Consider the following 14,622-nt stretch of genomic DNA (forward strand, 5'->3'; position numbering starts at 1 on the left):
AATGAATTGGTAAATTCCTGGGTAAAATAAGTATTTGGTCTCCTACAAACTAGCAAGATTTCTGGCTTTCAGAGACCTGTAACTTCTTCTTTAAGAGGCTCCTCTGTCCTCCACTGGTTACCTGTATTAATGGCACATGTTACCTGGTTATCAGTATAAAAGACACTTGGTCACAACCTCAACAGGGAGGAGAATGTTATACGGTCAGATGAAACCAAAATAGAACTTTTTGATAGAAACACAACTTGTCCTGTTTGGAGGAGAGAGAAAGCTGAAAAACATGAGATCTGCATGGAGGAATGGACAAAAATACCAGCAACAGTGTGTGAAAATCTTGTGAAGACTTAGAGAAAACCTTTGACCTCTGTCATCGCCAACAAAGGGGATATAACAAAGTATTGAGATTAACTTTTGTTATTGACCAAATACTTATTTTCCACTAGATTTTGCAAATACATTCTTTAAAAATCAGACAGTGATTTTTCATTTTGTTGAGAGTTGAGATATGCCTGTGATGAAAATTACAGGTATATCTCATCTTTTTAAGTGGGAGAATTTGCACAACTGGTGTCCGACTAAATACTTTTTTGCCCTACTGTATTTAGTTTTGAAGCGTCGCCGTTGAACCGCTGCGTCTCTTCTCAGATCAGGGGTCGGCAACCCAAAATGTTGAAAGAGCCATATTGGACCAAAAACACAAAAAAACCAATATGTCTGGAGCCGCAAAAAATTAAAAGTCTTGTATAAGTTTTAGAATGAAAGCAACTCATGCTGCATGTTTCTATATTAGTTATAACTGGGTACTCGGCTGCAAATGCAGCATGCTAATGTCTTTCCATATGACTCTTTTTGTTACGCGACTCTACGGAAGAGTATTAGAGCCAGACAGGAGAAAAATAAAAATAATATTTTAGAGGAGGAAGATTTTTTTTCCATTATGCACTTCGAGAAAAAAGTCAAAATGTAAAAAAAAAAGTTGAAATGTCGAGATTAATGTTGAAGTACAATTTCGAGAAAAAAGTCAAAATGTCGAGAAAAAAGTCAAAATTTCGAGAAAATTCGAAATGTTGAGAAGAAAGTCAAAATCTCAAGAAAAAAGTTGAAATGTCGAGATTAAAAAGGAAAGGAAAAAGGAAGAAAAAGAGAAAAAAGAAGAAAAAAAAGGTCAAATTTTTTTGAAGCTCCAGGGAGCCACTAGGGCGGCGCTAAAGAGCCGCATGCCGACCCCTGTCTCAGATGAACACCATCTTTTCCTCCTCGGCTTCCTGTTTGTTTGTGATGTTCACCGCGGCGTCCCCGCGGGAGAGCAAGCGGGTGAAGAACTTTAAACCTTTGCTTGTGTGAACCTGTAGCAGCTGGATGCGCAAGTATCAGTTACGGGTCACTGAGAACGGGATGACAGCGTAACAGAGAAGAGATGTCTGCAGATTTTATTACCATCAAAGCAGATGATGATGATGATGAAGATGATGTACCTCAGGGGCAGCAGACTGCAGCTCCCATTTATTTAATAACAATAATTTAAAAAAGCATGCATAGATAATGGCCTAATGAGAGCCTTCTCCTCGTCTCAGTCGCTCATAATTAGCAGAAAGTTGCGGATAAAAATCTAATTTTGTCCCTAAACGATCCACACAGCTGCAGATTTGATTCTGCCCAAATTTGAACATGCATAATGGCTTTTATCTGCACGGATATCTAATCTGGTTTGTCCCAGCAGCCAATGGAGAGCTCCCAGATGTCTTATGGACACTTTAATGAGCTGAATGGTTTCAACATGGGCCAGGATTTCCTTTCCTGAAGTTGATTCCATCATTAACGTGGGGGCTTGTTTCAGCTGCGGACGGACGGTGTGCGTCTCGCTCCTGAAGGCCTTGAACGTGGCTCCGAGAGCGATTTGTCGATTTGCCCAGAGCGTCCTCTCCCCAGCCGCCCCACAGTGGAGACTCAGTTCAGACGGTTGTGTCTGCGATCTCGTTACCGTAGGTGAGGGAGGGAACAAGAATCCTCCTGGCTCACCTCTCTGACTGGTGATGTGGGAATAGGAATGGGCGATATTTTACCGTTCACGATAAACCGTCAAAAAAATTCCCCACGGTAAGAATTTATCATCTCACGGTAAAAACGATAAATTCCCGTTGATGACGTTTTTGTGTAAAGCTGATTTATGGAAGGAAGGAAGGAAGGAAGGATTATTATATTTTATACTATTATTTATTTATTTATTTATTTATTTATTTATTTATTTATTTATTTATTTTCATCATTACATTACAACTTTTGGTTATTTTTTTGTTTATCCCCAAAAAAGGAATGTTTTGTTGGACACGAGAATAACTGGTGCCATGTTTTTGCCTTTAAATATGTTTAAAGGTATGAAAACATTAAAGTGTTAGGTTTTAATTGCATAAATTGTCTATATTTCATTACTTTATATACTGTCTTGGGGTTACATTTTCAAAAAATGCTAAAAACCAAATGCTCAAAAATTTAAAACCAAAATAGACCGAAAATGGAACAAATAAAAACGAAATGTGGGAAAAACTAAAACCGATTTCATCCGTCTCTGTTTCCTCCCTGGATCTGTTTGGTAATTCTGACCCACATGATGTTTCTGAAAGCAGTTCTATCAGCATTCTGGGAGCTGATTGGTCCTTACAGCATCATTAGCTGCCAATACTTGCTGTTGAATCTCAATAAAATACTAGTATTAATATTTTGAATAACTACAGTCATATAATTCATGCAACAGCTCAAAAAACTGTTTTAATAACACTAACCCAAACCAATATCGGAATCGGATCGACTCAAATCTTGATAATCGATTCTTAACATTTGAATCGATCCCCAGCCATAGTCAGATGTCCGATTTGATTTGAGAGAGAAATCAGTTTCAAGAGCAGATTTACCCGACATGGTGATGATTTCAGTCTGTGCAGCAGCTTGTGATGGCGTGATATCTCATGCTAAGTAAGGACAAGCTCCGCCTGTTTCTTCTTCCCCTGTGACGCTTTAGTTTCTGCAACTGCAAGATGTTTGTTACCAAGAATAATAGATTTGAGAGTGTTTTATTGCGCTCTTGACGCTCAGAAGGCTGTAAAACAACAACTGCTGCCGTGGTAGGTTGTGGTTCCAGGATCGTTTCTTTCATTTGGAAAGTTATCCCCCCTGTTTTTGGAGCCGTTATAGCTTTCTAGTAAAACTAGGGTTTATTACGTCATCACTTCCTGCCCTCAGCCGGGAGACATAACCTCCTGTAAAGCTGCATCGGGTTGAATTCTGCCTTTTGTGCAGATTAACAAGCGAGGTCCAACCCCAGAACGATGTAGCATGACTCACGGTGCATTTGGATAGCCTAGTTTTGCACTATTTTTGCACTTTTATCCAGACTTTGATCACTTTTCGAGAGGTGGTGTTGTGGAGGATAAAAACCCTGAAAGTTCATGAATCTGTGTAGGCCTGTGTTGAAAAAAAATCGATTTTCTGATTCTAAATCGATTCTCCTATTAATTCCTAAAAATCGATTTGTATGTCTGAAGATCAATTTTTTTTTTTTTTTTTTATTAAAAAAAAAGAAATGTTATTTTATCTATTTATTTATTTTTTTCACCATTACATTTTTGCCTGGTGAACTTTAATCCCAGTAGTCCCAGAAGTTTTGAAAACTCTTTAGAGAAAATGCTGGACTTTTCAGCTTAAATTTCTAAATGTTATATTAGTTCAATGAAGTTCACATTAGCTTGTTTGGTTTCTCTGTTATCGGACACGGTTTGTTATGAAATACCTGAAAAATGCCGTTGCTTCATGTCCAGCTGTGTCTGGTGACAGAATAAATCAGACAAGCTAAAATAATTTGTTTACTGCTTGAACTGTTGCAATTTCTTTCTTGTTTTGCACTTTAAATGGATATTGAAATGCCTATTTGAGTTATTTATTTCTTAGTTATTTCACAATAATTATTGTCAAATTATTATTTCAATAGTTATTTTACAGTCATATAATCCAGGCAACACTAACCCAAATCAATATCGAATCGAATCAAATGGTGATAATCGATTCTGAATCGGAATCGAATCGATTCTTGACATTTGAATCGTTACCGAGCTCTAAATCTGTGTAAGGTTTTGTGTAGTTTCTCATCATGTCAGCCGCTCCGCTGCCATATTAACAGGCAAATCCCCAGATAGGGTATTCTACGTGCACAATGTCCACAGCTTTGGGGGGAATATCCAGCTTCCTCAAAAACCAGGACAAGAAATGACATGCACATCCACATGCACATGGTCATTTAGCCTCAACAGTTGTATTTACAGACATTGATAAAGAGTTGACTTGAAAGGACCCATCCCAAATACCTAAAGAATAAGCGAGAGAACTCCCACACATCCTCCTGAGGGGGTTTTCAAAAAGTATAAACAAGAGGAAACTCCACAGATGGCTCCTTTTTAGAGAGTCGGGCGAGCTCCTTTTGTTTCGGAGAAGAATTCGACGCTCCCCTACGCGCCGACTCCAACCGCTGTCATCTGTTTTCTCCAGGAAACGCGTCTAAAAGAAGGAATTGTCCGGCTGCAGCCTCAGGAGGAGCCTCTGCGCTCGGAGCTGCTCAGCGGAAAGTTCACCGTGCTGGTAAGAGAACCCCAACCCCAACCCCCACATTCACGCTCCCCGAGTCTTCCCTTTCTTTTAGATCACAATTACAACAATTACAGAATAAGGAAATGATGTTCTTTTGTGTAAAGTCCAACCAAATGTTTTCATTCACAGGTGGAAATGGTCCACAATGACTGACCTCATCTTTACTAATTATTACTATTTTACTAATTATGGGCATGCCAAATAATGGCATGACCATATTGCAATCGTCCAGAATGGCCCAAAAGGCAATGTTGCTAGCATTTTGCTAACAAGCTAAAGTCGCAAAAGTTCCCCTGTGCAGCAGGGGGTGTAAAGCATGACCCCGGTCAGATATGGAAAAAAAAAATCACCAAAAAATAAAACATGCCTGAAAAAACATGAAAATGAAGGCGATATAATGGTATACAGAAAAGGTTTCCCTTTTCTTATTCTTATTATTCCGCACTCTTTTTTTCGTCCGTTAATGCGGCCCGAACCAGAACGTGCACCCATGCATGGCATACTACATCATTAGATGCGTCTCCATCGTGCCTCGATGGGCATTACTTTTCTCAGTCAAAAGTGTTACCGTGGCAACGCTAGTTGCCAAAAAGCAAAAATTTGGATCCTTATTGCTCGGCCGAACTTCATCGTAGAGACATCGTTCCAATTTACAAACACTCGGCCCGATTGGCACTAAAGCACCGTACAACCTCATCATGCTAATTATTCTGGTTTTTGCGATATTTAACTTTCAATTTGATACATTTCCATTTTATTTTGGACGCTTGTTGCTAGGCAACGGTTTATCGTACATACATCATTACAGCATTGACAAACCCGGGACGCGTTGTACTACATCATATTTTAGTCTCATCATGCTAGCTATTACGCTTTTTGAGATATTTAACTATTCTAATTTTCAAGCTAACAGAAATTTGGACGCTTGTTGCTCGGCAACACGATATCGCAGAGACATCGATCCAACGTTAAAAGTCTCAGGACGATGTGGACTACAACATACTGAGGTGTCATTAGGCTGTTGTTTACAACTTTTGAGATATTGCAGCCAAATTGTCCCATTCCATCCTATGGGGCTTGTTACCATGGCAACAAAACCTATGCATTTTTATGGGGGAGAATATGAATAAATCATCCGTAAATGTGGCCCGAACCACAACGTGCATCCAGGCCTTGGTTTGGTTTATTGGCCATTATTAATAGCCCCAAACATGGCAAGAACCACCTCCGACAAAACCAGTACCACCTTAAACACAACCAGTACCACCTTAAACACAACCAGTACCACCTTAAACACAACCAGTACCACCTTAAACACAACCAGTACCACCTTAAACACAACCAGTACCACCTTAAACTCAACATCCCTCAAATGTGTCTAAAAGAGTGTAACAAGAAAAACTTCACTCTAGTAATCTTTTCCTGGCTTTTTATTACAGTGTTTTTTTGCGCCGTGAAAAACGCTTCCTTTCCCCCCCTTCCTGTCAATCATTGCTCCGCTCCTCCTCCAAACCTCCTCCTCCTCCAGCCATACGCTCACAGCGGCGTCGGGGCGACAGGCGAAGCATGCACGGAAAAGCAGGAGGGCGAACCACAGCAAACAATCATAAAAATAAAGGCATGCAAGCAGCACTGTCCCCTTATCTTAAGTCCAGTCAGTGGCCGCGGGTCTTCTTAGCAGTTTTCCTCCGGTGATTAGAACAAAAGAGGCTCTAAACAGCTCTGTGTTAAGCCTGATTTATGGTTCCGCGTTAAATCGACGCAGAGCATACGCCGTAGGGTTCAGCGTATGGTGCGCGTCGCCGCGTAACCCTACGCCGTAGGTTCTGCGTCGGTGTAACGCGGAACCATAAATCAGCCTTTATGGTGCGCTGGAGAGGAGAGGAGGCAGGGAGCTGGGTGGAGGGGGCGGTGATTTAGCGGGTCGTTACGTAACGATCCGCCACCAAACCACATGCGCCGTTTTTGCACAGTTATGCGGAAAATCCCAGAAAGCACACAATACACTGAATGTTAAAAATTCGTTGTTTTTTGGTTGTAATTGATGTCAAGACACCCAACAAAACACAAAAAATCAAGAAAAATGTGTTTTTCATGTCACAATCCCTTTAACTTTGAAGATAGAACTACACATTTTTAGGTTGTTATTACAACTATTCCACATTTCTCTAGCCTTAATTGGTGTCCATCACTTTTTAATATTAGTTCTTGCTAGGGGTGTAACAATACTGTATATCGTGCCACGAAATTTCGCGATACAAAAACATCACAATACGTGTCGTGGAGGTGACAAAGTGTATCACGATATTGGGTTATTAATATTAATCTATTGTGTTGACTAGTAACGACCGCGCCTCGACCCGCAGACCAAAATCTTACTCCGCTCAGAAGAAACTAGTACCGTTTTGCGGTCCAAATCACAGACTTTTAGGGTCTTGAGCTCTGAACCTTTAAGTCTGGTGTAGAGTTAAGCCTTACATTATTAAATTAAACCTTTTTTGGGTCGGGGAAAACTTCTTCCGAGTTCCAGTGTACTTTAATGTCCCTCAACAGTGTAGGATTTTAGAACATCAACAGCACCTAGTGCCGTACTGTGGCGTATCACTCCGCCCAATCTAAAACAGACTAATCACTACAGATAAACTGACTAGTGTCATTATAGTCCCTGATTTACATCAGAATATAAAGAATATATTTATAAAATAATGAACCCTGAATTACCAAAATAACCTTCTTAACAAAAATAAATCTCCTTTTACACTTATAAAGTGAGCATGAATCAATCTGTTTTATGATGTAAAATTGTATGTATTTATTTACTTTTATTTATTTATTTAATTTTAGTTGTTACATTTCTGGAAAAGAAAAAAGTCAAATCATACATGAGAGAAACTATTCAGTTTGTGGCTAAATATTTTTATTGTATGAAACTGAAGATCATAATGCAAACCTGACATTTACTTTTAGTTCAGTTTGTGGAAAATGGTTGGCCTGGCTTTCTCTTTAAAACTTAAACAGTTATAAAGCATTACAAACTGTAACAATAGGGCAAACACACAGCATTGTTTTGTATTTTTGTGTCTTTCAAATAAAAGACCATTTTTTCCAGTCATATGTTTCTCATGCAAGGTTGTTAAAAAAATACTGCTATAATATCGTATCGTTATCATCACCTCAATATCGTGTACCGTATCGTGAGATTAGTGTATCGTTACACCCCTAGTTCTTACTGTCGTCATCTCAAACATGAGTTTCCCCCTCAGGTCATAGCGGTTTCTTTTATCTGGAACAAATCCTGAATGTAGTTTGGTAGCAGTTTCTGCTGCTTTAAAGGCAAATAGAACAGTTTTCTGCTCTACTATATCATGGAATTTTAAAGTATTATATTGAATAAAGAGATTATTTGATGGTTTATAACGCCTCCTGAAAGCATTGCATGCTTCCTAAACACATCTTTAGATAAACGGATCTTTTCGTCAGCCACATCACCGGCGTGAAGAATGCACGCCGACATGCGCGGACACACCGGGCTTTCCTGTGTTCCCCCATCTTCCTTCCCCCCCGACGTGCCACAGTGGCACTGATGCTGCACATCCTCCCCTCTGACGTCGGGTCCTCCAGCCTCGGCAGCAGCCTGCACATCCTGTCTGGTGTATTTTTAGCCGCCGCGCCGGAGAGCACATACGGGCTGATTTGCGTACGAGGGGACGGGCTCTGCTGCTCTGCTGCTCTGTCTCGGGATCAGGTGAAGAGCCGGGCCGGTCTCGGGACACCCAGCAGAGCACCCATGCAGATCGGCCCGGACCAGAAAAACCTGTTCTGTGTCTCCGGGAGACGAAGATGAGACGAAGATGAGACGAAGATGAGCCATGGAACCTGCAGCATCCTCAGGGACCGGAACTGTCCCCCAGTCCTCGAGAGAGGAGGCGCCACCTTGTGGTGGTCGGTTTTGCAGGGCTTTGTTTGGGGGTTGTCACACTTTAAATCAGTGGTCTCCAACCCCCGGGCCGCGGCCCGGTACCGGGCCGGGGGTCATCTGGTACCGGGCCGCACAGAAGGAAAAAATAATTTCTGTAGCCCCGACTGATGATGGATGACTCTCAAACTGATGGTTCACAATGATTTTATTCCTTGGATGTAAATACACTGCAAACACACCGTAAGAGCTATAAAGGAGTAAAATAAAGTCTTTCTACATTCATATAATTTTCATTTAACTTAATACAGACCGACACAGCTGCTCGCTCGGTAATAACAGCTACCGCTAACCACATAATGTACATAAATAAACAATACATGAGCGACCAAATTCAAGCTGGACATAAATACGGCATACAATTTGCACAAATCCTCATCAGCAGGTGCTTTTTGTGTCAGTTAGGCTCCACTTTATCATTCCTGACACTAGTTTAGTCTTGCAGACACACTTTCTACCGCCGTTAAACTTTTACCTTTAAAGTCCGAAGCACCGGATGTTTACAATGTGACGGCGAGACGCCTTCAAAATAAAATCACTAAATATCGGTCTCCTTAAGATATAACAAATAAAATAAAAGTCTGGCTTTAAATAACGTTAATGAGAAAACAAACATAAAAACACATTATAGAAATACTCATATTAAAGGTAATTTACAATTTCCATTATTTTATTTTTTCAAAAATGCTGTTTTATTCATTTATTATTATTCATTATTATTATTATTACTATAGCGAAAATACCCCAATTTCTTGTGCCGATTTAATTGATTAATTTTTAAATCACCTCCAGAAAGCATTGCATGCTTCCTAAACACATCTTTAGATATAATAAAACTGATTCAAGTGTAAGCTGAGATTCAGACACAGAGATTCACCTCCAACGGTTGACTAACCTGTCCATGTTGTGACTTTCAGAGTGCACGGGACCCCACGGGGGCCTCCATCGCCTTGTACACGGCCAAGCTCCATCACCCCAACAAGACGGGCAACCACGTGGTTCTGCAGGCGCTCTTCTACCTCCTGGACCGGGCCGTGGAAAGGTGACCGCACTACTAAACACTCATGAAACTGAACAGGCCCAATGAGCAGACGACGCATCATTCTGGTGGTTTTTAACCAGACCAGCCGGTCTGACACGTACGACGCAGCCCTGGGAACGGAAAGCTCATTTATGAAGGTCCATTTCTATCAGCCGTCATCTTTTCTTTTTTTCAACAATATATTTATTGGCTTTTTTCATTAAATATACAGAACAGACATCCATCAAAAAACCCTCCCCAATAACACCATTCTCAGTCAAAATGTTATATAAAGAATACAGTTATGTACATATACGTACATGCATACACATATGCACATATACTCATATGTACATATACATGAGGAAATTAAATATAAAAAATAAATAACGGAAGAAATTAGTAAATACAAATAAAAAAATTTAAAATAAATAAATAAAATAAATAAATAAAATGTAAAAGTAAAAATAAAATATATTTAAATTAAATAAATCGTAATTATCAGTCATCGTTCTGTTTATCTCTTACAGCCAAGTTATTATTTGCACCTGAGTTACCTTAGCTGGAGTACACTTTCACAAGTATAACCAGACTGAAAATAAAAGTACAATTATCCACTCGCAAGCATCTCACATCCTCACGTCACTCGTAAATTGTAAGAAAGGCGTCCACATCTCATAAAAACTCATGACTTTACCCCTTACTATGTAAGTAAGTTTTTCCAATGCCAAACTGTCCATTGATTAGAATTAGGTCCCACAATATCCTTCCATTTCAATGCAATTACACGTTTTGCCTGTAACAAGCAGAAATTAATAAATCTATTTTCTTTCGTACCTGATGGAAAATCTTCAGGGTATATATGTATTAAACATATTTTGGCCTCAACAGGAATAACGCTTTCTGTTAGTTTAGAAACCAGTTTGAGAAAGAAAGAAAGAAAGAAAGAAAGAAAGAAAGAAAGAAAGAAAGAAAGAAAGAAAGAAAGAAAGAAAGAAAGAAAGAAAGAAAGAAAGAAATGAGCCAGAAAGAAAGAAAGAACCTCCTTCCAGAACACTTGTATCCTACGACAGCTCCACATGCAATGAAACAACGTTCCTATTATCAGCCGTCATCTTAAAAGTCAAGACTCTGCAGATTCCCCTAAAAGACCTGCTAAGTCAGCATAAAAAACAACAACATTACTTTCCTCATTCGCTCATGTCTGATGTGTCATCATCATAACTCATATTTCTGGGGAAACCTTTACTGAGTCATGTGTCTGGTTGTCTCAGCCGACACCAAACACGCTCCTCTGCACCAAACTGCTCCCTGGTGATTGGATGATCCCTGGAGGGAAGTGGATTTGAGAACTGTCAATCAGTTCTACCGGCAGCACTGACTGTGTTTCCATGCATCAATAACCCTTTTAAAACCTGAATATTGGTAATAACCCGAATTTGCACAGCCATGTAAACACCAATAACCCCTTTGAATAACCCGAATTTGCTCATATTCGGGTTTGTAAAAACCTGAACCAGACCAAAAGTTTAGACACTTCCCCATTTGTTTGAATGAAAAGGTGTGTCCAAACCTTTGGTCTGTACTGTATATCAAATAAAGATGAGTTACTTTGTTACCTGAAGAACCTCAGTGGCTCAACTAGTCCTTTATGTTCCATAATGGCTCTTTTGGAAAGTCCACCTATACGTTCCTCTTCAAAACCTCCCTAAAGACTCCGTAGGCGGTAGAAACGCTGTCTCGGCACGCTCAGCGGCGAGGCGTTAACGTGCGTTAACGTGCTACATGAATCCAGACAGATGTGATCTCTACATGTGGGAGGTTTTGTCAGACAGAGGTCTTTTCTTTAAGATTTTGCCAGTCTGCTAACGTTCAAGCTTAATTTTACAGTTCTGCTTTAATCCCAGAGGTGTAGAAGTATAGATACTAGAGTTTAAAAATACTCCTGTAGAAGTTGAAGTATCAACTCAAGTTTTTTACTCAAGTAAAAGTATAAAAGTACTGGTTTCAAAACTACTTAAAGTATAAAAGTAAAAGTAATGTAAGGGGGAAAAAAGCCATTAAGGACAAAAGCCATTGAAAATGAATGTATCTTAGTATAATGCAAATATATTAAAGAAGCATATATGTGTACTATTGAGCATTAACATGTGTTTCAGAGAGCAGGAGATATGATGACTAGTTGCCTATAAGTATTGTAATGGTACAAAAAGTCAAACTTCAGAGGCATGTTATCATTTATCCTAACCTTTATTGGAATGTACATCCAAGTTTAGTTGCAGGAATCTGAGGGAACGGATGTAAGAACAAAACTGGACAAGAACATCTGAAACAACCACAACCAAATTCACTCTATCCGGATGGAGCAATTTAACTGGATAGTTTTTTTTTTAAAAGGCCGAAATGAAATAGAGTAACGAGGCTGTTTTGAAAATGTAAGAAGTAAAAGTAAAAAGTCGTCTGAAAAATAATTACTTCAGTGAAGTATAGATAACCACAATTTCTACTTAAGTAAGGTAACAAAGTATTTTTACTTGGTTACTTGACACCTCTGTTTAATCCCACATATTTTATCTTTATTTTGATATTTTAATTTATTCAAATACACGTTTGAGTTCCTGGAGTTCCTCATATTTGATCAGGAGACTTAAAAACAGGCCTCGTTACTGAGGGGTTATACAGTCTTGCATTGCAAGGACGTTTTTCCTGTTTTAGAAACGTAACCAGTGACATCATTAAGGTTATTTTTCCTTGAGGGAATTGCATAACTTTGATGGACAGGATTGTTTTCTAGTTTTCTAACCCGTCAAACTTACATTGTTTGCTGATTTTCTGTATCATGTGAAGTTAAAACAGTTTAAAATGATTTCTGTCGATTCCTTCAGTCTAACTCGGGTCGGCAACCCAAAATGTTGAAAGAGCCATATTGGACTAAAAACCCAAAAAACAAATATGTCTGGAGCTGCAAAAAATGAAAAGTCATGTGGCATGTTTCTATATTAGTTCGAACTGGGGGAAGATTTTTTTTTTCATTATGCACTTCGAGAAAAAAGTCGAAATGTCGACAAAAAGTCAAAATTTCGAGAAAAAAGTCGAAATGTCGAGATTAAAAAGGAAAGGAAAAAGGAAGAAAAAAAGGAAAAAGAGAAGAAAAAAGAAAAAAAGAAAAGAAGTAAAAAGAAAAAAGGAAAAAAAAGAAGAAAAAAAGGAAAAATGAATTAAAAAAAGGAAAAAGAGAAGAAAAAAGAAGAAAAAGGAAAATAAGAAAAAAAGAAATAAAAAGAGAAAAAAGGAAGAAAAAAAAGGTCAAACATTTTTGAAAAAGCTCCAGGAGCCACTAGGGCGGCACTTAAGAGCCGCATGCGGCCGCGGGTTGCTGACCCCTGGTCTAACTGATCGCTTTCTCTTGTATAAGAAACTGTGTTACTGTCTTATTCGGTGTATCATACACACTTACGTAAGTTTCTTTCTCTGTTTCTCCTTTAATTCACAGCTTTGAGACCCAGAGGAACGGCTTGGTTTTCATTTACGACATGGCGGGCTCCAACTACACAAACTTTGAGCTGGACCTGAGCAAGAAGATCCTCAACCTGCTCAAGGTTCGGACGCATAAATGTTTATGCCCCGCTGTAGAAAAGGCAGAGCTCTAGGAGGTTCCTCCGGAAACGAGAGCCCCGGCGTTGACGGGACCGCTCGCAGGATGTAAACGATGCTGTTTATCTTGAGATGAGGTCGGAAGATTGTATTTATTTATACCAAGCATCCAGTTCTGACCAGATTACTGCTGAACGAGACGGTCGGATCCTTCACGCTGCACAGATGCAGACCCATACGACCACGTGTGCGTGCAGGACTCCAGTTGTAAAAATAAAATCAGGGGGGATGGTGGATTTTATCATATGGGGACAGATAATTTGTGCTGATTACAAATAATATAATATATTACAAATAATAGCAGTGACCAAAACACCTGCAGAAATACTGCAGGAATGACATAGCAGCAGTTAAATGCAGCCTTCTGTAAGCTTTAAATATCCACTGGGCTTACATCAAATACATCAAAACACAACAATAAAAAACACTTTTCTGAACTTATCAATATTACTCTGTCCTTCACAGGATAAGTAACATGGATCACTGCAAAAACTCTAAATCTTAACAAGAATATTTGTCTTATTTCTAATTAAAATGTCTCATTTTAGTAAAAAAAAATCTCATTACACTTAAAACAAGACTCATCACTGGAAAAAACAACAATTTTCACCTGTTTCAAGTAGATTTTCACTTGAAATAAATCGAAAAATCTGCCAGTGGAACAAGATTTTTTTGCTTGTAATAAGAAGATAAATCTTGTCCCACTGGCAGATTTTTCTACTTATTTCAAGTATAGAAACGTTTTGCACAGCGGTTCTGCAGAAAGGTGCGTCGGAGGAGGAAAGCCGCAGCCAATTTTAAAAAAGAAAACTCCCGCACACGTTCTTCTCACCAAACTACAGTATTTATTGGGCCAACGTTTCGGTCATCGACCTTTCTCAAGGCATCCAAGTGAAAATCTCAAGTGAAAATTTACTTGAAACAGGTGAAAATTGTCAAATAAGTTATTTTTCTGGTGTTATTTTTCTGGTGATGACTCTAAATGTTGAAATAGCAGTAAAACCACATTCATTGATGAAATGACATAAGGGATGGAAAGGGGGGATGACAGTTTTACAGGGGGGAGGATTTGGACCGTTTTTATTTCAGGGGGGGATGCCGTCCCCCCTCATCCCCCCTCATCCCCCCTCATCCTCCCTCATCCCCCCCTCATCCCCCCTCAACTCCAGTACTGTGTGCGTGAGTCTGAAAGTGGGCGGAGCATTTCAACCGTCTGTGGTCACATTCACTGAATACCTCAGACATACGGAGGTCATGTAGTTTCTTAGAAATAGAAAAAGGGGATCTTGTAACTTTTAGCTCAGTGTCACACTGTAGGCGTGAAGTTGCTTTTACT

At 39.3% G+C, this 14,622-nt stretch overlaps 1 protein-coding gene across 1 annotated transcript in view; it reads left to right on the forward strand.

The window, feature by feature from the left end:
* Positions 1 to 14,622, forward strand: part of ptpn9a (protein tyrosine phosphatase non-receptor type 9a) — a 69,158-nt gene that overhangs the window by 35,651 nt on the left and 18,885 nt on the right. Inside the window, exons 5-7 of the mRNA XM_061722373.1 lie at positions 4,537 to 4,626; positions 9,529 to 9,653; positions 13,126 to 13,231. Of these exons, the coding sequence (XP_061578357.1) occupies positions 4,537 to 4,626; positions 9,529 to 9,653; positions 13,126 to 13,231 (321 nt within the window). The remainder of the gene's footprint in view (positions 1 to 4,536; positions 4,627 to 9,528; positions 9,654 to 13,125; positions 13,232 to 14,622) is intronic.

This window comes from Cololabis saira, chromosome 5, assembly GCF_033807715.1.
Source record: "Cololabis saira isolate AMF1-May2022 chromosome 5, fColSai1.1, whole genome shotgun sequence".
NCBI classification, from domain to species: Eukaryota; Metazoa; Chordata; class Actinopteri; order Beloniformes; family Belonidae; genus Cololabis; species Cololabis saira.